Raw genomic sequence first — 22,061 nt, 5'->3', positions numbered from 1 at the left:
ACTTGTTTACCTGTTTACTCTCTCATACCATATGCAAGAAGAATTTATGAGCTGGCCCCATTTTTCTTTGCAGCCGGAGACATATTTGGTAGCTTCTTGGGGCCTGGGGAAGGAATTGGGAGTTTGTAGGCAAGTGTGTGTGGCACAGGTATGTACACACTTGGCTGACACGCAACAGCCACAAACTTCCTGCCTGGGTACACATGGGGTCCTGAAAAGACAGTGTCACGGGATTCATTTTCGTGTTGACACCCAGCTCTCAGAAGGAGAATACCCAGCTTGCCTTCCGGATGCCTAGGCACACGGCTGGCATCAGCCAAGGACTCCCATTATTGCTGCAAATATTAATATCATAAAATTAAATATTGTTTTCAGGAATCTCCGTTTCAGTTTTATGTAGTAATTCTTTCAGCTAATTGTTTTCCTGCACCCTGATCCCATAATTAGGGCCTGACTAATTATCTAATTACTAAGTAGCAGAAGGGCAGGTTGATGGCGACATTTTCGCCATCTTTCAAAGCCTCGTTATCCTTGTGAAAGTCATGGTTTCCTCTGGCTGCAGGCAGCTGCGGCAGATCCAAATGTCTGCTCACCTTCCACATTTGTCAACCTGTTCATTATAGTGGTGAATTTGACACATCAGAAATGTCCCTTTGACAGGAAAGTTTATCCTGGAATGAAAACTGAAGCAAAAGAAAGAAAACCAAAGAAAGATGAAAGTGTAATTTATATTCTCAGATTTGCAATTGTAGTCTTGTCTTAAAGGCAGGATATATGTCTGCTCTTTAGGAGCTGGGAGATGCTCGCTTCTGGAGCCTCGGGGCTCGCCCGGGCTGCATCAGGGGCAAAGAGGGCCTTCATTTCACGACGCAGTGGGGCTTCCAGACGCTGAGTCGCTGTCACTCTGAGCTGCTCAGCCGCTGGCGAGTCCACTGGCGGAGGCACAACAAGCTCACACATCTTGGGAGAAATTGGCCCATAAACTCCAAGAGGCGAGAGACTCTGGTATTTGGCTGCCACAAACATCAGGTTACCAACACACTGGTTAATCAATACCCCAATTTTGTTTAATCCCTAGGTCTTAACATTTGACACCTTTTGTCCCCTTTCCAATTTTTACTACACTGGAAAGTCAGCCACCCTCCTTTTGGTTTTTTAAGGCTGAGGAGGATGGAGTGAGGGGGAGGGGAAGCAAGGATATCTTACTCCTCATCTCAAAAGCAACCAAATGTTCTGCAGTTGCTTCACAAACTTCCATGTACTTCCCACTGGGTCCTCACAGCCTCCAAAATGAGAAAACCTTTTGAGACTATCAGAGTAACTCTGGTGAACGACACACACCTAACTGAAGTCTTAATTGTAGAATCATTATCAATTATAACTCCAACCAAATATGATTGTATGTTCAATTGGCTTGGCGTAGATAAATGTATGTTTGTGCAATAAATGCATCTGTCAAGATTGTTTTTAATGCTCTAAGCTGGATTTTCATTAAAGAAGTATTAATTTAAATTAAGCACTCTGAGATCTTTATTAGTAAAGTAATCAGCAGCAAATAAGCTGCTTAATCAGTTTATATACCCATATATATCTTTCAGAATCAATGTTTTCAATTGAGACCGTTGCCAAGTGGTTAGAATAAGACAGAGAGAAAACACGCATGAAATACATTTCATTTGCTAGGCTGATGTCTGCCGCGGCCCTATTGGCGTCTCGGAATGCAGTCATTGATGCATCTACGATGACTGTATAAAATGTGTTTAATTGGCATGAAAAGGCACTAACTGAGAGCTGGAGGGGTTTCCATTATCTGGGTGGACATCTTATTTACTTTAGTGGATCCTGGGAACAAGATGAAAGTATATGAGAACTGAGGTGGGGGGTTGGTACTTAAGCTGATGGGTTTTCTTGGTTGGTGGGGGGTGGTGAGTAGGGAGTTTTACAATCATCCAGGCGATGCAAAATGCAGCTCTGCAACGGCCCAGGTCTCCTTCGCACCCTGAGGAGAAAGCCCAGTGGAACATTTTCCTAATGAAAATCTGCCAAAGGCTGTTCACCCAGGGTGAAGCCATCAGGCATGGTGGGTCCTTACATTTCCGAGGCTGCATTTTTATAAAACGGCTCCTCCCTTCTGTGTAGCTCAAAAGCTGGGTGGAAGAGAAGGTATCATTTTTAACTTCAACCTCAAGTAACAAAGGGGCACAGAGGGGCTTCTCAAGATGCCTAGCACTTGGTTGTCATCTGAATGTCTTCAGAATCCCTTGGGATATTGGACATGCCATGGTACCGTTCTGTTTGGTGATCCCTGCAGTTACCAGTTTCCTGCTAAGCGAATACTTCGCCATATTTCCATTAATTGCTACATTACAAATTGTTCCATATCCCAGTGGTGGGAGTTCACTCTGATGCCAGCTATGGAGTGACAACACCTACACACAGTCCCAAGAGGTTCCCACATTCTGTGGGATTTGCCTTTTGAGATTGTTATTTAGTGCATAATTCTCATGTCCCAGTCATGAAGGACAAATAGAGAGAGGATGACATGAGGATTAGTTTCATCCTATTGAATCCTCCATGGAGAGGGCTTATTAATGTGTTTTAAGTGTGTTGGAGGCTCCCAGAGTACAGTAATACCTTCCTATGCTTATACTCACTTCTACTCCAATTTTCAACTCCAAGATCTCTCAGGAAATGGGTCTCATTTGTAAACCATGTAAACTGGTTTTATTAAAAGCTGAGACAGATAGGTGCATTAACAGAATATATTTCTTACTTTAAAATGTACTTTATTTGTATATCTTTGTTTGTTTTGCAGCTAATAGAGAACTTTACAATGAAGTCTGGTTTCTATAGAACACATTTGAAGACTCTCTGTATCTGAATCTGGAATCTGCGAAGTTGGAAGCTTAAATGAACTGGTAGATTGGGAATCCCCCTCCCCAAATCCCAGGGGTCAGGGCACATGTGTTGTAATGGACTCGGTCGGGAAAATCACATCCTCACTTCTTCTCCTTGGGGATGAGGCAGGTGCTAACTTCACCCAAGCACTGGCTGTCACAACTCACAGCTCAGGATTTGTGAGAAATATCAGCTCTTTGGCAACAGGCACTAGTAATAAAATAAGCCTTTTGACCAAATTTATCATTGGAGGGTTTCTTTTTTCAATTGGAAATCAGAAAGGGGAAAAGAATAGTAAAGAGGATATTGGGTTTGCTATACAAAATAATCCTATTGAATCATCAGCCCTGATTACTGGGTGTGAAAACTACAAACCCTATCTTGTGCTCATACCTAGTGGAATCCTTGGGAGAACTAGGTGGCCAGACATGGAACTTTAGGCAGTGGAGTAAATTCTTAAGGACTGCACTTTGCTTGGTAAAGTAGATGGACATTCACTTCTCAACCCTACTCTTTTGCTTCTCATTGCTCCTTGAAAGACCCAACATGCTATTGGTCATTAAATATCCCATAATTAGCACAAATGTTTGTACTAACATTTGTGTAATACTACCACTTAATAGGTGCCAGACATACCAAGTAATTTCTGTGTAATTATCTCATTTAATTTTCATAACTATTCTATGGCATGGAGACTTTTATTATGCCCTATTTTACAGGTGAGGAAACTGAGTCACCCAGCAGTTAAATAATTAGCCCAAGATCACACACAGCAGCAGACAGCTGAGCCAGGCCTTACATTCAGTACTCCTTGACTTAAAAGCTTAACCATGGAACTACCCTCTACTGCCTACCAAATCCAGCTTGGTGAGTTTAGCCAAGGCAAATAATGTGACCCCTACTTGCACGAGGGTTATTTCTGGGGCTCAGAATGATCAAATATCATGGGAGGAACCTGCTTTGTCTTCATCACTACCCTGCTATAGCTTAGCAAAACCTGCACTCGTCAATACTTCTTACAAGGTGGGCAGATCTCCATATGCAGCCATCCCTATCCGGTGTCCAACCCCCAAGCTGTGAAACTGGGCTAAGTGCTGAATCTGCTCATTCCTCTGGAATTCAGAGGAGGCAGCATTGTATGGAAGAGCACAGCTGAGGCAAGAAACAGCTCTTTCACTGGTCAGCCATGTAACCGTGAGCAGGTGACTCGACCTCACTGTGCCTCAGTTTTTTCATCTCTGAAATGAGAAAAATAGCAGAATCTACTTCATAGGATTATTATGAGGATTACGTGAGTTAATATTGATTTGGTGCTTGGGATGTGGTCAGGGCCATAGAAGACTTAGTTACTAGTGTTATGTAATTATGTTGGGATGTAGCTCTCAAAGAAGAGAGTTGAGACAATGATCTTAAACTTTTGGGTGAATCCAGATAGTCAATTTGGCTAGCTGAGACAAGGACACGTTTCTTACCACTACTGGGAAAACCAGGTGGTCTATTGAATTGGCCTACTGTTCTGAAATTATCTAGACATGCCCTGCATATGTTTGCATATAAAATTGTACAAGTCATATGTTTGTAAGAAATGTCATTTCTTCACCATTTATTCAATAAAAATGCTTCGTGCTCTTGCTCTGAATCAGGTACTAGAGAAACAAAACTGAACAAGACCATCCCCAAAGAGCACACAGTGTAGATGGCGACAAATAACCTAACTGTAATACAACACGGCAAGTGTAGTAAATGCTTCAATGAAAGTATGAAAAAGGTGGAGGAAATGAAATGTTTTTGTACTGCTGGGTCAGGGGCAGTCACTGAAGCCTTCCCTAGCAAGCAACATTTGAGCCAGGGCTTAAAGAATGAGGTAGAATTTACCTGTTGGAGGATGAGGGCTGGATATGGACATCCAAACAGAAAGGATGTCTTGAAAACGTGCATGAAGTTACAAAAATTTAGGCTGTGTTTGGGGAACATTCTAGGTAGGGCCGTTGTGGCAGTGCCCTGTGTATTGGAGTAAAGACAAGACAAGAAGTGAAGCAGGTTGTGAAGGGAAACACTCATTTCCTAGAGGCAGAAAGCAACAGTATCTCATTTCTTTGGTCACAAGCAACAGAAATGGATTTTGGCCCTTTGAGAGAATGGAGACTTTGTAGGAGCTATTTGGGGCACCAACAGGAGGGAAGGGAAGACCGTCTTCTTCAGGCACTATCCCACTGTGTTTGCTACCTTTGCTTTGATTCAAGGTCTCAGGAGACAGACTCTGATTGCCTGAACTCAGGTGACATGCTCACATCTTGGCTGTACTAGGTGGTGAAAGGAAAGTCTGGTGGGCAGAGCCTCCACCTTTCAACTTCTAAGGTGGACAGTCAGCACACTAGAGGGCACCAAGACTACACCAAATCAGGAAAGGTAATTCCCCCAAAAGGAAATCAGGGAGCAGCTACTTGATGGACAGACCCCACATTACAGATATTCATTATAAATAATAATAACAACTTATGTTTATTAGCCATCTGTTATAAACTATGGTGCATACATACTTCACATAAATGTTTTATTTAATCTACATAATAGCCTTAGGAGTAGATTTACTCCCACTCTGTAGAATTGGAATAAATAAAACCCATTTTTCCAAATGAAAAAAGTCACAGCTCAGAGAAGTTATGTCACTTGCCCAAGGTCACACAGCTAGTAAGTGAGTGAGCTGGAACTCAAAAACCTGGATGCCTCTGATGGTAAATCTCTCAATCACTGCACGTTATACCTCCAAGCATCTGCAGGTGGACACCAGCTCCCCACTGTCCCACCCTAGCCCTTTCTTCTGACCACCACTGAATGGGCACAGTCAACCTGGGAGACCAAAGGATCTGGCTTATGGCACAGACAGGCACCTTTCTCAGTTCCTGTCCCGGCAGGCTGTCCAAACCAACTGGGCAGCATCCCTTGAGCTCGGGCCAAAACCTAATCTCTCAAGCCCTTTGAGGGTATCATATGGAAAACCCCTAATCAATTCCTTCCAAAGCAATTTATAATAATGCTTCCTCTTGAGCCCCAAGAATGGAGAGCTGCAAATCCACAGGGCTTCAAAGCATGTTGTTTTAATTAATGGCTGAGCAGAAGCTTCAGTAATCCCTGTGGGCAGATCTGCCCTCATTAAAAAAAATTCTATGAGAATTAAACTTATCTCAGAAAGTAGTGGGGATAACTTGTTCATCTGGTAGTAACATCTCCCCAAGTACTGGGCCTGCCATTTTGAAGTCTATAACCACATATTTAATCTAAGAAGGGAAAACCACTCATGTCATCCCGTCACTCAATCATCCAGTGAGTCATTAATCTAGTTTCTATTCTCTAGTAGCCTTATCTGTTTATAAATGTTATTTTACTCACCAAAATAGTGCAAGGTAGGTATTAGGATCCTCATTTTATTGGCAAGGAAATGGATTCTCAGACAAGTTAAGCAGCTAGCTTAAGGCCACACAGCAAGTAAGGGGCTCATTCCATGACCCTGTGCACTGTTCTGTATCTTGAGCACCAACTTGGATCTGTACCAGTCTTCACAGCTCCCATCTCTGAACTGTCCAGAAAGAGCCCATGTTTTCTGCCCCTTGTTGGGAGAGGATGACTGAGAATTCCAGCAAAATGGAGACTCTTGAACTGATCCCCCTGTCTCCAGAACTGTCCAACTCACCTCCAAGTCTCCAACTCACCTTCCACACTGGCCACCAGCAATTGTTTAAAACTCTAAACCAACCATGACACTTAGCTTAACATCTTTCAATGGCTCCCAATTACCTTTAATAGAAAATCCACATTCACACGGAATGTGAGACCCCTCATGATCCAGCCCTTGCTACCTCTTCTGTCTCATCTTCCAAAACATCCCCTGAGTGCTCATTTCACTCTAGCCATACAACTCTCCCAACAACCTTGAAGGCATCAGCACACCTCTGTTCACTTGTTCTTCTCTTTAGAACCCCTTTCCCTTTTATATCTGCTCAGCTAACTCCTATTAAACCTGCAAAACTCAGTTCAAGTATCCCCTTCCCCAGAAAGTTCCCACCAGAGTGACCGTGTCCATCCTCTGTGCTTTTTTTTGAAGATTTTTGTAGCATACCAGAGGTACTCTCACTCTCTAATAGTAGGGATGACAGTCAGGAAGTTTTTGGTCTGCATAGGACAGAAAGTCCTACCCAAAGAAGACTAAACAAAAAGAAAATAGCAGATTGATCTCATATAAAGGCCATTTGGATGTAGACTGGGCTCCAGATGTGATGTGATCAGGGTTTCTGCTTAGGGTTTCTGTAATTTTCTCAGATCTGCCATCCCAGATATCTTTGTTTTGTCCTCAGGCCAATCTCCCCAGTGGTAGCAAGACAGTTGCTAAAAGCAATTGGGGCAACATGCATAGAGGGGAAGAGAGAGAACCTTCCCCGCAGTTGTCCTTCCCTTTGGTGTGATGAGGGCTTTAGGTCACACGCTCATCCCTGGACCAATTACTGTCACCAATTAAGAAATAGGCTGAAGCCATGATGCCTGAACCAATCACAGGCAAGGGTATGTGTAGGATTATCATGATTGGTATAGCCTAGTGTGAGTCAGCTTTCCAGAGATCACATAGCTTATGTACAGGAGAGGTGGGTACCCAAATAAAAATGGAGTTCCGGGTTGGGTACAGTGGCTCACACCTGTAATTTCAGCACTTTGGGAGGCTAAGATAAGTGGATTGCTTGAAACCAGGAGTTCAAGACCAGCCTGGGCAAGATGGTGAAACTCATTTCTACAACAACAACAAAAAATACAAAAATTAGCCAGGTGCAGTGGTGCACACCTGTAATACCAGCTACTTGGGAGGCTGAGAGGTGGAGGTTACAGTGAGCCGAGATTATGCCACTGCACTCCAGCCTGGGTGACACAGTGAGACCCTGCCTCAAAAAAAAAAAAAAAAAAAAATTCTGCCAGGAGGGAGGAAGAAGGGAATGGATGCTGTCTAAGCCACCACAGTAGCTGCGTGAGTGTTCACACACACCTGTCCTCCCACAATACTATAACCGTCCCAAGGACAAAGACCGTGACTTGCTTATCTTAGTATCCAACTGTCTAGCAGAGTACTTGAAAAATCTTTGAAAATAAATGAGATGAGTTAGCATTGTTAAATATTGCTGGAGCTGAGGTGTATTCAAAGCTGATGAAAGATTCTGGTTGGCATGAGGTAAAAAGGAAAGGCATCATTTCTACCTGCTGGATCTCTATTTGGTATATAAATTAGACCTTTTTAAAAGACATGTTTCTGTCTGCCAGGCTTTAGAAACAGTGATCTAAGAGTCAGACATTTCCTATTAAAGTTTAAAAAATATAGCTTTAAGTCATACATTATATTGAACGCTTTCATATCTCATCTGATTCAGTAGGTTTTAAACCTCACAGAGGTCACATTTTGAAACAGTAGTCACTTTTTACAACGTCTCCAAACATTAAATAAAAATAAAAATTATTATGACGACTAGAGATGTCCATAGAGACCACTAACATGACCCTTGGATATTATTATTAAGGACAGTATTATTTGGAGTTCGGGGGTCACAATGGCTGGCTCATCTCTAAGCTTCGTTATTTTTTCTTTCTTGAATTGAAGAAGGAAGGAAGGGCAATTCCATCAATGCGCATCTTTTTTTTTTTTTTTAACCCTATTTAGAATAGCAGTTCTTATGGCAATCTGAGGAATGCTATGAATCCCTCAAACATGCAAAATTTTCTGTGTATCAATATTTTTCTCAAGAGAGGGATCATAGTTTTTGTTATAGTCTCAGAAGGGTCCTTGATCCACAAAAAGATTGAGAACCACAGACATCGAAGGAAAATTCCCTCAGGACCCCAGTTGTCTCAGTAACTGGGGTTTCATGTAACAAAGAAAAGCTATCCCCAGGGTTAGACTATTCACTTAGATTGGTGGCTTCCAGGAAATAGGTCGTCCTTGGATTTCTCTTAGGATGTTCTAACTTAGAGAGGTCATCGAGTCCGTAGATATTTGAAATGAATGGGGCTCTGGAAGAAATTGGCAAAATAACTGTGTAGCTCCCACATCCCACCCTCTCAACCCCCAAGCCTCTCCTCGACCCACTTCTTAAGCTAAAAAGGCCTGTCCTGACTCAGAAACATGTGATCGTAGCTCCTACGTTTACTGGGGACAATTTATAATTTACACAGCCAGTCTAGGGACTGGCTCACATTTGTAAACAGAAATAAAGCTGGTGGTTTGTTGTTCGTCTCTAAAAATCTTACAATCTTGACGGGTCATCCCCTGATCCATAATGGGCTTTTTGTTGTTGTTGTTGTTGTTGTTTTAAAGGCTGTAATGTATTGAAGTCTGGTGGCAAAGGAAGGAAATTTGGGAGGAAGTGTGTGTGTGTGTGTGTGTGTGTGTGTGTTGTGTCTGTGTGTCTCTCTCTGTGTGTGTGCATGCTGGTGTGTATTCAAGGAGGGCTCTGAAAAGATGTTTTTGGTTTCCCCCAGTGAAGCATCCTTGCCCAAGAAGGCGGGTTAGTATTGTTAGTTATCTGCTTTTTCTTTGTTTCTCTTGTTTCAGTGTTCAGTTGCATTTTACTGTTCAGAACTTGAAGGATGCATTCAAACTTACGGAGCATGACATTTTAACTATCTCATCTCACCATGATTCATCTCAATTTACTTTCCTCAAACTGTAGTCTTGAGAAAGCCCACCATCTCTGGGTTCTCCAGTGGGTAGAAGACCATAAACAGCATTAAATGAGCCCAATGTCAGCTAACTTGCGAGCAAGGCTCACTCATTAGATCCTTATTGTTCTCCTAATGAGATGCTTTCCTTTAGGCTGGGAACGTGTGGAACATTAGCAATGGCCTCTGTAGCGTATTGCTGAATGTTCAATACGAACCAGTGGAGGTTAAATAACATGATGAATCAAACAATCCCAAAGGAATGTGGTGATGTGCTGAGCCCATTAGGGCCCTGCAGACCCTTAACACTTTCTGTGTGAGGCTTCTGTTCCCCAAACAGTTGCTTTGCCCCGGATGATGCACTGCTTGCAAAATGTGTCAATCCCAGGACCCAGTATATGCCTACTAGAATATATTTTACTGTCTCTAGTTGACTTCCAGTTTAGAGTTCAACCTCAACTGAAATTTGGTGGTAAAAAATCAACTCTGTCTTCATTCGCTCTAGGAACCTCTGCTTCTGAGTAGAATGAATCGATAATGAGGTCATGAACAAATATTATTAATGCCTTTTATTATTTATATGGATGTTAATGTGTCCAATTGACACACAACTTTCTACCTCTCTAGTCTAACACTCGTGACCCTTGGCACCCCTTTTGCATCTTCTCTCTCTTTGTCCATTCAGTCACAAATACGGTGAAAGAATAATATATCACAAGCCATGACCCCTTGGCCTTTATGAATTATCTGTTTAGAAAGATGTGAAGCCACCTTTTATATCCACCATAATAGATACTTAGACATAGTGGATCAATAGTGAACAAGTTTGCTGGTTATAGTTAATGGGTACCAAAGGGACACTCTGGCAGTGACCTCTGACATTGCCTCTGACAAGAAATCCATAGAGCAAAAAATAAGGAAGATGGACAGTTTTTAAAGTTATGAATGTAGATCTGTAGCAAATCATGATAATTTTCTCCTGGTGGTGATAATTCAGATTTGCAGGTGGTCACTAATTTCTGCAAGCTCCTTAATTAGGACCCCTGAAATAGGAATGGCAGTCCTTCGCCACACTATTTTAGAAAGAGCTATAGGGCCGGGCCTGACGCAAGTCCATTTGTTATCCAAGGAGAACCAACTGAGATTGTTCTCCTGTCAAGGAGGACTTTTTTCTTTATGAAATGGGCTGTCATTCATAATTTTAAGCCGGCACGGATTTGTTAAACAGCCACATGGTAATGGGTTTCTATAAGAAGATCCACAGACCCATAGTTCTGGAAAGAAATCGAGCTTACAAGATATTTTAAAACCTAATGGGAATGGAATATTTTGGGTTTCTTGAAAAGATGGTTTCTGCCCTGCATATTGTCAAGGGAATTTAACAATAAATCCGTTGTTGTGTGTCTGAGAGTCTGTTTGAAGCAATTATATTTTTATACATTCTATGGAGTTGATCTTAGGGAAATCCACCAGGACACCAAGCCTACCTCTTCATGTCACTGCAGGAACATTAACGGTGGCAAGCAGGTTTAAAAAGAGCAGGGAAACAGAGCTAATTGGTGAGTGGTCTTAAAGACAGCAGACTGCAGCATTCTGCCTGGCAGAGAAATGAATATACATGACATCCAATCTAAAGGAGAGAGGGCAAGAATGTAAGTGCAAAGTCCTTTTCACTCCGCTCCACAGTGTACATACCGTATTATGATGTCACACTCCAGTAGCGTTGCTCTGAAGTCCCAGTGGTCTCCTGCTGCTAAGCACCATTGAAAACACATTTGTCCTGACTGTTCTTTTCCTTTTATCCCCCTCTCATCTGTGTAAGATGAATCACTCCTGGATCCAGACTGACTCCGAGGGCAGAGCCAGGTCCTGACGAGGTAGCCTGCCTCCTATGGCTTAAACATTTTAATTAATTTCAACACTAATGCCCAAATGAGAGTTAATCACTCTGCCGCAGTGCTTTCTAATTTACTAAGTTTATTCATTAAAACTTTCCTTACTGAACTTTGATTGAATGTCATGCTTTTTTGGAGGCCTTTCAAACTGCCTTAAGGGGTTTTAAAGTGATATCTTGAGCAGCTGCTGAAAGCCTTCAGTGTTTGCTTAAAGAAAAGAAGAGGAAAAAATGTGATCAGCAAGAAATCTCCTGTGCTGAACAAGGAGGCTTTTGGGTGGCAGGAGGCCTGTGAAAGCAGGCTTGCGTTTCAACAGTCTATTAAAAAAGTAAGATAAACCTAAATTCCTAATAAAAGAAATAAAATCAATCACCTTAATACTTGACAAAACTTGGAAATACATTTTATGGTAAGATGCAGCCATCTTTTAAAAAAACAACAGAATGATAGCAGCACTTTGTATTAACGTGGGGAGAGATATTCACAATGCTTTTGCCAGCCTAATTATTTTGGAATCAATATAATAAAAATCTTAGGTACACAGTTTTGCCTATTAATTGCTAGGGCCTAAATTTTTACTGAGAGATATTGTTTAATGAAGGTTTTTATTTAAAATTAACTCCCGAAAAATGCAGTCTTTACATATCTAATTAACAGTATCGGGGACGAAATACCCGGTACTATCTGTCACACGATGGCAGCTCTCAATACATGGAATTGCTTTTCCAGAAATTGGCAGTGTTAGTGTCTTTAGGAATGTGCTTCCTCCCTCTTCCTACCTCTCCATTCTCCATTCCCTAACCCCAGTCAGAAACATATTATTTGTAAAGTTTAAAAAATTCCAATAATCTGGGAGGAAAAAGTCAAGTCAGAATTATTACTGAAACCACCACTTACTTTTAAGAGGCCATGAATCAAAACACAAGTTTTCATATTCATTTCCACGTTCTATAAATACTGCTCTGTATTATGCAACAAGACACGACAAACTCATTTTTTAAAAATATTTTTGACTTCAGGGAGCAAAAAAGTTACCCATTCCATCCCACCTTGACAAATGGTGCTTGATTTGGAAGCGCCCCCCTTCTCACTTGCAGGGGCAGGGCTTGTCACTACGAGTTGGCTCATGAAGTAGTCCTGCTTTTGAGGCTCTTGAAAGATCCCTTCGTAAATGTGATCCCTGTGTCTATCAAAACACAGACCCAGAGAGAAATACGTCAGCATAGGAAAGAGTGTGATGGCAACATATCCCAGTGCTGGGATTAGGCAACCTGGCTTGGAATCCTGATTTTGCTGTTTGCCAGCTGTATGACCTTGGACAAGTTATGTAACCTCCCTAAGCTTACTTTCTTCAAGTACAAAATTAGCATTATTTAAGCAGCCATCTCGTCGGACTTTTGTGAAAATGAATAGCTCATATATATGTAGCACTTGCTACAGTAGGTGGCACTTACTTACAGTAGGTGGCTAAACATTATTTACTCCTCAGCCCAACTTCAAGAAACAGTATTATTATGATCCCCAATTTACAGAGGGGGAAACTGAGTCACAGAGTGGCAAAGTAATGTTCCCAAAGTCACACAACTAAGTTGCAAAGCCAGAGTTTTAACAGGGTCACCTGGCTCCAGAGTCCGCACACCTAACCCCAGAACATAAGCAAAGGATATAGGATCATGCCCGGCCCAGGGAAGTGCTTCATAGAGTTAGTAATCATTAGCTCTTATTATTGTAGGGGTTCAGTAAATGTTTGGCTAATTGAATAAATTAATTTTGTTAGGGATTCTTGAAGTACCAGAGTACAAATACTTCGGCAAATCAAGTACTGACACTGAACAAGTACTGCCTTTCCAGCCTCCATTCATTTCAGTGGCATGAAGATGCCTGGATGCACATGGTTGCAGTAACTATTTTACTCTTATTTTGAGAAAACAAACGAAAAATGAAAAGTAAAGCAATGAGTAAACGCTTTTAATACGCAAAGAGGCTGGGTGCGGTGGCTTACTCCTGTAATCCCAGCACTTTCGGATTCCAAGGCGGGCAGATCACCTGAGATCAGGAGTTCGAGGCCAGTCTGCCCAACATGGCGAAACCCCATCTCTACTAAAAATACAAAAAATTAGCAGGGTGTGGTGGTGGGCGCCTGTAATCCCAGCTACTCAGGGGGCTCAGGCAGGAGAATCGCTTGAACCAGGGAGGCAGAGGTTGCGGTGAGCTGAGATCGCGCCACTGCACTCAAGCCTGGGTGACAAGAGCGAAAGGCTGACTTGGAAAAAAAAATATATATATATATATATATATATATATGTATATATATACATATACAAACAAACAAAGGAGATTAAATTCGGAAATAGAAATCAGTGGTAATCCTAGTCAGTGATTCCTGAACCTGGATGTACAGTAGAAACATCTGAGAATCTTTTTTTTTGGGGGGACTGAGTCTTGCTCTGTCGCCCAGGCTGGAATGCAGTAGCATGATCTCGGCTCACTGCGACCTCTGCCTCCCGTGTTCAAGTGATTCTCCTGCCTCAGCCTCTCGAGTAGCTGGGACTACCGGCATGCCCCACCATGCTCGACAAATTTTTTGTATTTTTAGTAGAGTCGGAGTTTCGCCATGTTGGCCAGGCTGGTCTGGAACTCCTGACCTCACGTGATCTGCCCACCTCGGCCTCCCAAAGTGCTGTGATTGCAGGCATGAGCTACTGCACCTGCCCGAGAATCTTTAAAAAATACAGGTAACTGAGTCTCACCCCAGATAGATTGAAATTGAATATATGGGGGTAAAATTTAGGCAGATGTAGTTTTAAAAATATTTCAGTGAAATAACATTATACAGAAAAGTATATAAATCATAAATACACTGCTCGATGACTTTTCACCAAGTGAACACACTCATGCAGTCAGCACCCAGAATCCCAGAAGGCCCTCAGTGTCCCCTTTTAGTTACTATCCTTCCAAGACATAGCCACTATGCTGATTTCTAATATACGGATTAATTTTTTCTGATTTTTAGTATAAAACTAAAATGAAATTATGCAGGATATGTTCTCTCGCATCAAGCTTATTTTGCTCTACATTATATTTCTAAGGTTCACCCATGATGGTATGTGTTGCATTCGTTCTTTCTTTTTCAGTGCTATATGCTATTCCACTGTTTGAATATACTACAATTTATTTACTCATTCAGCTGTTGCTGGGCGCTGGGCACTTGGGTGGTTCCTTGTGGCGCTATTATAAATAGTGCCTCCATGAAATTCTTGTATGTCTTTTGGTGAATTTTTACATTTGTTGGGTGTTTACCTGGGAGTGGAATTGCTGAGTGTCGCGTATACTAAGTTCAGCTTTAGTAGATTGGGCGTGTGTGTTTTAAAAAAGCACCACAAGTGGTTCTAATGAGCTGCTGGGAATAGGAACACCGGTCCGAGCTGTAAGGCCTTATGGCTACCCAAGTGCTGCTTAGACTAGGGAGTAAAAGACAGTTTTAAAACCTGATAGAAACGGAATATTTGGCATTTCTTGAAAACTGGCCTCTGCCCTGCATCTTGCAAAGGAATCAGTTACTTTAGGGTTAGAGTTGACAGCTGCAGTACCAAAGCAGCAGGAAGAGTAAGTTGGTCCACATTTCAGATACAATTCTCCATAGCAAGTGTCTCTGCAGTATCTTATAAAATATCACAGCATGGAGCCCCTTCCACAAGCACCCAGGAAAAAAGGAACGACATTTTTTCTCTAGCCTGGCCTTCTGCTTTTGTTCCATCTCTGCAATCACACTCCCAGGCCCCACACAGGCTCTGCCCTCTGCCCAGGATAGTTTCCATGGCCTCCCCTCCTAGCCCCTCTCCTGTCCCCCTGAGCTTCCTCTTCTGAGAAGCCTTCCTTGTCTCTCCTGTTGTAGCACCTGACTGGGAGCTCCTAGAAGGCAGAAACTTGACTTACCATCTTGGTATAACCAGGCACTGCTATATATTTTCAATCAATGCCCAACCAGGTTTAAACAGTACTTAAAAAAAAACCCCCCAAAACAAAAAACTATTCTCAACAGGTACATAATGTGCAGTTCCTTCATAAAATTTCAGGGCGTTAAAAAGCATTTATCATGTGCATGTTTCCAAATGGTCCTTCCTTCAGTCTTTGTATTTATTTATTTATTTATTTGACAGAGTCTTGCTCTGTCACCTAGGCTGAAGTGCAGTGGCTCGATCTTGGCTCACTGCAACCTTCGCCTCCCGGATTCAAGCAATTCTCCTGCCTCAGCCTCCTGAGTAGCTGGGATTACAGGCATGCCCCAGCACGTCCAGCTAGTTTTTGTATCTTTAGTAGAGACGGAGTTTTGCCATGTTGGCCAGGCTGGTCACGAACTCCTGATCTCAGGTGATCCGCCCTCCTTGGCCTCCCAAGGTGCTGGGATTACAGGCGTGAGCCACTGCGCCCAGCTCCTTCAGTCTTTCATATCAACATAATGCATACATGAGCACAGGTCCACTGACCCTGACCAAGATGCAGAGGGGACAAAAAAGGACAGGACAATCTTACAGGAACTAGCTTGTTGATTAACTAATCAATTAATTATTAACATGATGTATAAACAGGAGAGTCTTTACTCGGGGCTTGCAAGGAACCAGGATTTAACTCTAGGACTGATGTGATGGGTGAGACTAATTGGACTTTCTGTTCATTAGTAACCCCTGCAGCCATGGTTGTCACAATGGTGGGAAAAGGAGCAGAGAGACACTCTTCCTTTGAAGATAATACCACTTCTAAATGGTTTACAACAAGGAGCTTCTGAGCAGAATTGTCACACACAACTGCGCAGGGTATGCACTTCACCATTTCAGGGTACAAAAATGATCCCCCTTGGGTTGTAAGCCTCCTAAGTTTCATCTGTGAAACTTAGTTCAGAGAATTATTATGAAGATTAAAAGGGCTACCACTGCTGAAACAGAGAACGTAGTGCCTGACAATGATTCATTGAATGGCTATTTGTTAAGGACTGGCTCTTAGTGGGTACTCATAACATTTATACTCTAGAGGAATATACATACACTAAACTAATAAATAAATAGATATAGTAGTTCCCCCTTATCCATGCGGGATGGGTGCCAAGGCCCCCAGTGGATGCCTGAAACCTCAGATAGTTTCATCTCTATTATGCCAGATAAATAAAGACTATAAATAGCTTCAAATCAGTTTGAGTCATGTGTTGTCACCTAATAAGTGTGCGCCAAAGTTATGAAAAACACTTCCGTTTTCAGAACTTAATAGATTTTGGAATTGCAACTAAGGGATTTCTATTATTTTGTTTCTATAACTCAAGTAGCAAGATTTTCTCCTTTCCCCCGTCTAGTATCCATTCAAGAACCACTTTTCTTATTTATTTATTTAGAGACAGAGTCTTGCTCTGTCACCCAGGTTGGAGTGCAGTGGTGCGATCTTGGCTCACTGCAATCTCTGCCTCCTGGGTTCAGGCGATTCTCCTGCCTCAGCCCCCTGAGTAGCTGGGATTACAAGAATGTGCCACCAGGCCTGGCTAATTTTTGTACTTATTTTCAGTAGAGACAGGGTTTGCCATGTTGGCCAGGCTGGTCTCGAACTCCTGACTTCAGGTGATCCTCCCCCGTTAGCCTCCCAAAGTGTTGGGATTACAGGCGTGAGCCACCGCACCTGGCTGACTTTTCTTATTTATTCTGATTGTACTTTGAAGTGTAGAGACTGAAAATTCCTGATACATTAACTGAGGGCATAGGAACTGGGATGTAGACATATGAGAGAGTAGGTTGTTTTATTATTCCAGGATGAGACCTAGAACCTCAGAAAAGCAGACTTTGACTCAACAGAAGAAGAAATTGGATCATAACGCAATCTACTGCATGGTGAGTTGCTGAGTCCTGGCTATCAGAGGTGTCCAGGCAGAGATGACAATGTATCTATCATGGATACTGTAAAGTGGATTCCTGTAATGAGCTGAGGTTAAGATATATGATGTCCAAGCTCCCCTCCAGTCTAAAACCCTATAATTCTATATTTTTATTAGGGATTTAGTCACAATCAAGGGAGAGTTTCATCTCTATTATGCCAGGATTTAGGAGAATCAGGAAATTGTTATTTCCATCTTAATCTTTTTATCTGATCCCTGGGGCTGTAAGCGTGCCAGCAGACATGTAAGGTAGTCTATTGCTGAACTGTGCTCTGTGGGATGCTGATAGAGTTCTGTGATCGAATAAGTTTGCTTAGACAATTCAGTTAGACCATGTTGGGTTCAACAATTTAAAAATATTTCTTTTCCAAAGGACTTATCATTGACTTCAAATTACTATTGTATATTATAAATCTCCTAGAGGAAAGGGTGAAAGGCAGGATTTCTCAAATTTAATTGTCCACAGTTTTCAATTTAGAATGTGTCTGGTGAGTTAGTCTTCCAGGGAACACACTTTGAGAAAAGGAAGTCTAAAAATGTCCTGGCTTGGTAAGATAAAGATTGATAGAAGTTACCATATAACAGGTCTGGTGCAAGGTGGTGGGAAAACAGTGATGACTAAGACACCCTCCTGCCTTAAACTCAAGGAGCCAGAATCTAGCAGCTTGATCAATTGTTTAATTTTATTTGAACACATTCTCTATTTTCACATTCACTTATACTTTCATCTCTCTCTTTTTTTTTTTTTTGAGACGGAGTCTTCCCCTGTAGCCCAGGCTGGAGTGCAGTGGCACGATCTCGGCTCACTGCAACATCCGCTTACTGGGTTCAGGCGATTTTCCTGCCTCAGCCTCCCGAGTAGCTGGGATTACAGGTGCGCACCACCACCCCTGGCTAATTTTTGTATCTTTAATAGAGACAGGGTTTCACCTTGTTGCCCAGGCTAGTCTTGAACTCCTGACCTTGTGATCCCCTCACCTCGTCCTCCCAAAGTGCTGGGATTACCGGCATAAGCCACCGCGCCCAGCCACTTTCATGTCTTATGTTTTCATCTAAGATATTTTATATAAGACATTCTTCTATTTTTATATTTGCATCTCCCATTTTCATGTTCACTTTTCTGAACTTTCTCCTTTCTATGTTTAAGTATTATGAGAAATCATTGGCTAAAGAGGAACTCAAGGTGTAGAAGCAGAGAACAGAGGGTTGAGCAATTGCAGCCTCTGAGTTTGGAGGCTTCTCCTAGGCCCACGAACCCACCCTGCCTTTTGTTCACCCCAATCTCTGGCATATGGCTTCATTATTTGTTGTTTCTGGGCTCTGATGGGTCACTTGGAGATCTCTCTTAGGTCATGAATGGTGGATGGAAGAGGAGTTCAGAGCTCTGGTGAAGCCAAAGGAGCTGAGTATTCAAGCCATTTATTATCAGCATGATGAATGCTGACGATGGGCTTGCACTGTCAGATTACACACTTAATTTAATTAATAAAAAAATTAAGATCATCACCATTAACCTGCATTTGTTCAGAATGCCACAGGGGTGATTAGTTAGAATGGCACTGAAGGCTTTATAGTCCACTCTAGTAAGAATTACTTTGGTACCAATTAGGATTTTCCATAATATCACCCCGTGTAATATCCCTATTACCTTACACATTTTCTACAAGTGATTGAGTTCAATACAACGCAGACATGATGTCACAGGACTCTCCCTCAGAGCATGCATGGGAACTCCCATGAATGTTAACACACTCACTAAGTCGAGAGGAGACCCTGATTTTTTATATTACACAAACCCATTTCAAGGGTAATGATTCTCTGTCACAGTTTCTCAGAGCATTGGGAAATTAGACTCACTGGTGGCTATAGAGGCTCAGACAGTTAAAGGCTCTCCTTTGAGCATCTCAGATCTAAAATTGTCCTTAGTCCATGTGGGAATGTTAATTTTTTCAAGTCTATTTGACTTTAAACAGTTTACTTTTAGAGTCAAAGAAGAGCAAGGCATTCAGACAATTTCTTATAACTTAAAAAAAAATCATTATGGTCCAAGCACAGTGGCTCATGCCTATAATCCCAGCACTTTGGGAGGCCAAGATGGGAGGAACGCTTGAGTCCAGGAATTCAAGACCAGCCTAGGCAATAAAGTGAGACCCCAGTCCCTAAAAAAAAAATTAAAAATTAGCTGGGCATGGTGGTGCGTGCCTGTAGTCCCAGCTACTCAGGAGGCTGAGGTGGGATGATCACTTGAGCCCAAGTAAGGGGTTGAGGCCGCAGTGAGCTGTGATCATGACACTGCACTCCAGCCTGGGTGACAGAGTGAGACCCTGTCACAAGAAAAGAAAATCAATAATTCCTGTTTGTAAAAAAAAAAAAATCAAGTGGAAAAATACAGATAAGAAAAAAACATAAAAATCAAATAACTTTCCATCACTCTGAGAAGCCCACATATTACTTAGTTACATACATTTCCAGATTTTTTCTATGGAAATACAATGTTATAATTTTTATATAAACAGGATCTATTATATATGCTGATTTATTTAACAAAAACACAACAACATTCACATCTTGTCAGGTCAATAATTATGTTAACTTCATTTTTGAAATATTACATTGTAGGTTTTTACCTGTATTCAACTCAATCAGTTGCTTAGTGAGGATTTCCAATTTCTTAACATTATAAACATCATATTGAATAAATCTTTGGGCACATTTGAAATTATTTCCACAGAATAAATTCTTAGAAGTGGAGTTGCTGCATCAAAAGTTGTGTACATTTTAAGTTTTTAAAATATTTTGGGCCAAACTGCCTTCCAGAAAATTTTTACCAATGTTTGCTCCCACCAGCATCCTTATCAGAAACAGACTTTTAAAATTCCCATTCTTTTTTGTCTTTGCTGAGTAGACAGATGAAAATGGTACTGTACTGTGTCAGAGAAATCTTCATCATCTGGGTCAAAAGGATGGTGTGATCTGAGCAGGTAGAAAGTGGAGAGGACCAGGGATATGGCATAAGATATCAAGATTTATCCAAATGTCATGAGACTCCCATTAGTCAGAAAACATACACTGAGCACTCACTGCAACCTAGAAAACCAACTAGAAATCTCCCTCTGCCTATGGGAATTTCACTGTGCAGTAGGGGGCAAAGGGAGGTCTGCCATGGCAACAGATAACAACATAATACAGTGTGGAAGGTGTAAGGAGACATGCCCTAGAGGAGGCAGCCTTGAACTGGGATCTAAAGGTGGGGAAGAATTGGCTAGTTGAAAGTCTCAAAGATAAGTCCACCGTGGTTTAGGAAAGGACTGGGTGAAATCTCCTTTCTTCATTCATTCTACAAACTTACACTGGCCTGCTACATGTCAGACACTGTTCTAAGAGCCGCCGACAAGGTGATGAACAAATAGCAAACAGACTGGATCCCTACCTTGGTAGAGTTTCAGTTCTAACATGGCGATTGGTTAGAGCCACAGCCTTTAGGCCTCACTGGACTTGAAACTTCAAAAGAAGAGGAACCTTGCCTGCCCTGTTAAAGCCTGGTATCCCCAGCACCAGAACAGAGCCTTGATGAACAGCTGTGATGTTGTCAGAGATAAGGAGAAACCCTACCAGTAGTATTCCAGTTGATCTGAGTTGATCAGAAATAAGGAGAATTCAGCAGTATCCCAGTTGATCAGGAAAAAAAAAAAAAAAAAACGAGTGAGAAGTGAATTGCCAGGGAAAAAGGCAGCAGGCGGAAAAAATAAGAGCAGGTGAAGGAAGAGGGGAAAACTGGGAGAGAAGAGAAAAGAGAGGAAAGATGAGCTTGCCACCTCTTGGGGAGCAGACCACAGGGCACCTGACGCTCACAGTGCTCCATCCCCCATCGAAACCAAACTGCCAGCCGCTGCTCCTTCTGCATCCCACTCCAATCAGATCAGACAGGGAGGAAAGAGGGCCATCCCCAGAAGGCAGAACGGATCATTTCCCTTGCTTAAATATTGATGCATGCAGCAGGCAGCTGCACCCAGGTGGCTGAGCCAAAGTCCAGGCCCTTCTATTTCTGAGGACTTCCTCATGAGGCTCATGTCTTCCTTGACTCCGTGGCCTAACGAAATTGGACTTTTCATTTCTCGAAAGTATACTTGATCCTCTCAAAATGTTTCTACCTTACAGCTTTTCAAAAAATAAATAATAAAAATCTGCATCTCTCATCCTGTCTCATTTCCTGGACTTGGCACATCTTGCTGTGAGGGTTACATCTACTTAAGTCTCCTCTGCAGCCTCAGATTAGACAACTTGTGTCTGGCCCTATCTGGTGTGACAACTTATAAAAGAACAGATGAGATGAGAAAGTCACGCAGGAATGGGAAAAAGAGACAAAGTCATTCTGTGTTTCCTTTTTTCTTCCTCATTCCTCCTATCCTTTCCTTCTTTTCTTCCTTCCTTCCTTCCTTTTTTCTTCCTTCCTTTCTTTCTTTTCCTTCCTTTCCCTTTCTTCTTTCCCCTTTCTTTCTTTTTTCTCTTTCTTTCTTTTCTTTCTTTCTTTTTCTCTCTTTCTTTCTTTCCTTTTTCATTCTTTCTTTTCTATTTTTTCTTTTCTTTCTTCTTCTCTCTCTCTCTCTCTCTTTCCTTTTCTTATTGACCAGTGCCACTTTACAAATACTTTCACATTTTGA

The 22,061-nt window shown here is 41.9% G+C and overlaps 1 protein-coding gene across 1 annotated transcript; it reads right to left on the bottom strand.

Annotated features, from left to right (window-relative positions):
* Positions 1-709: 709 nt before the first annotated feature.
* On the bottom strand, positions 710-12,673 carry LOC115934960 (uncharacterized). Its single transcript, XM_031012271.2, has 2 exons — positions 12,536-12,673; positions 710-1,013 (listed from the first exon to the last, which is right to left on the bottom strand). The coding sequence occupies exons 1-2, from the start codon at positions 12,612-12,614 to the stop codon at positions 760-762; spliced, it is 333 nt and encodes a 110-aa protein (XP_030868131.2). The 5' UTR covers positions 12,615-12,673; the 3' UTR covers positions 710-759.
* Positions 12,674-22,061: the final 9,388 nt, after the last annotated feature.

This window comes from Gorilla gorilla, chromosome 1, assembly GCF_029281585.2.
Source record: "Gorilla gorilla gorilla isolate KB3781 chromosome 1, NHGRI_mGorGor1-v2.1_pri, whole genome shotgun sequence".
NCBI classification, from domain to species: domain Eukaryota; kingdom Metazoa; phylum Chordata; class Mammalia; order Primates; family Hominidae; genus Gorilla; species Gorilla gorilla.
This window is presented reverse-complemented; position numbering and strand designations above follow the sequence as displayed.

Coding starts and splice junctions, on each gene's coding strand:
- LOC115934960 (XM_031012271.2), bottom strand. CDS start 12,614: ATGAGCCAACTCGTAGTGACAAGCCCTGCCCCTGCAAGTGAGAAGGGG. Junction 1,014..12,535: donor ATCAAGCACCATTTGTCAAG/GTGGGATGGAAT, acceptor TGTTTGTGGCAG/CCAAATACCAGAGTCTCTCG.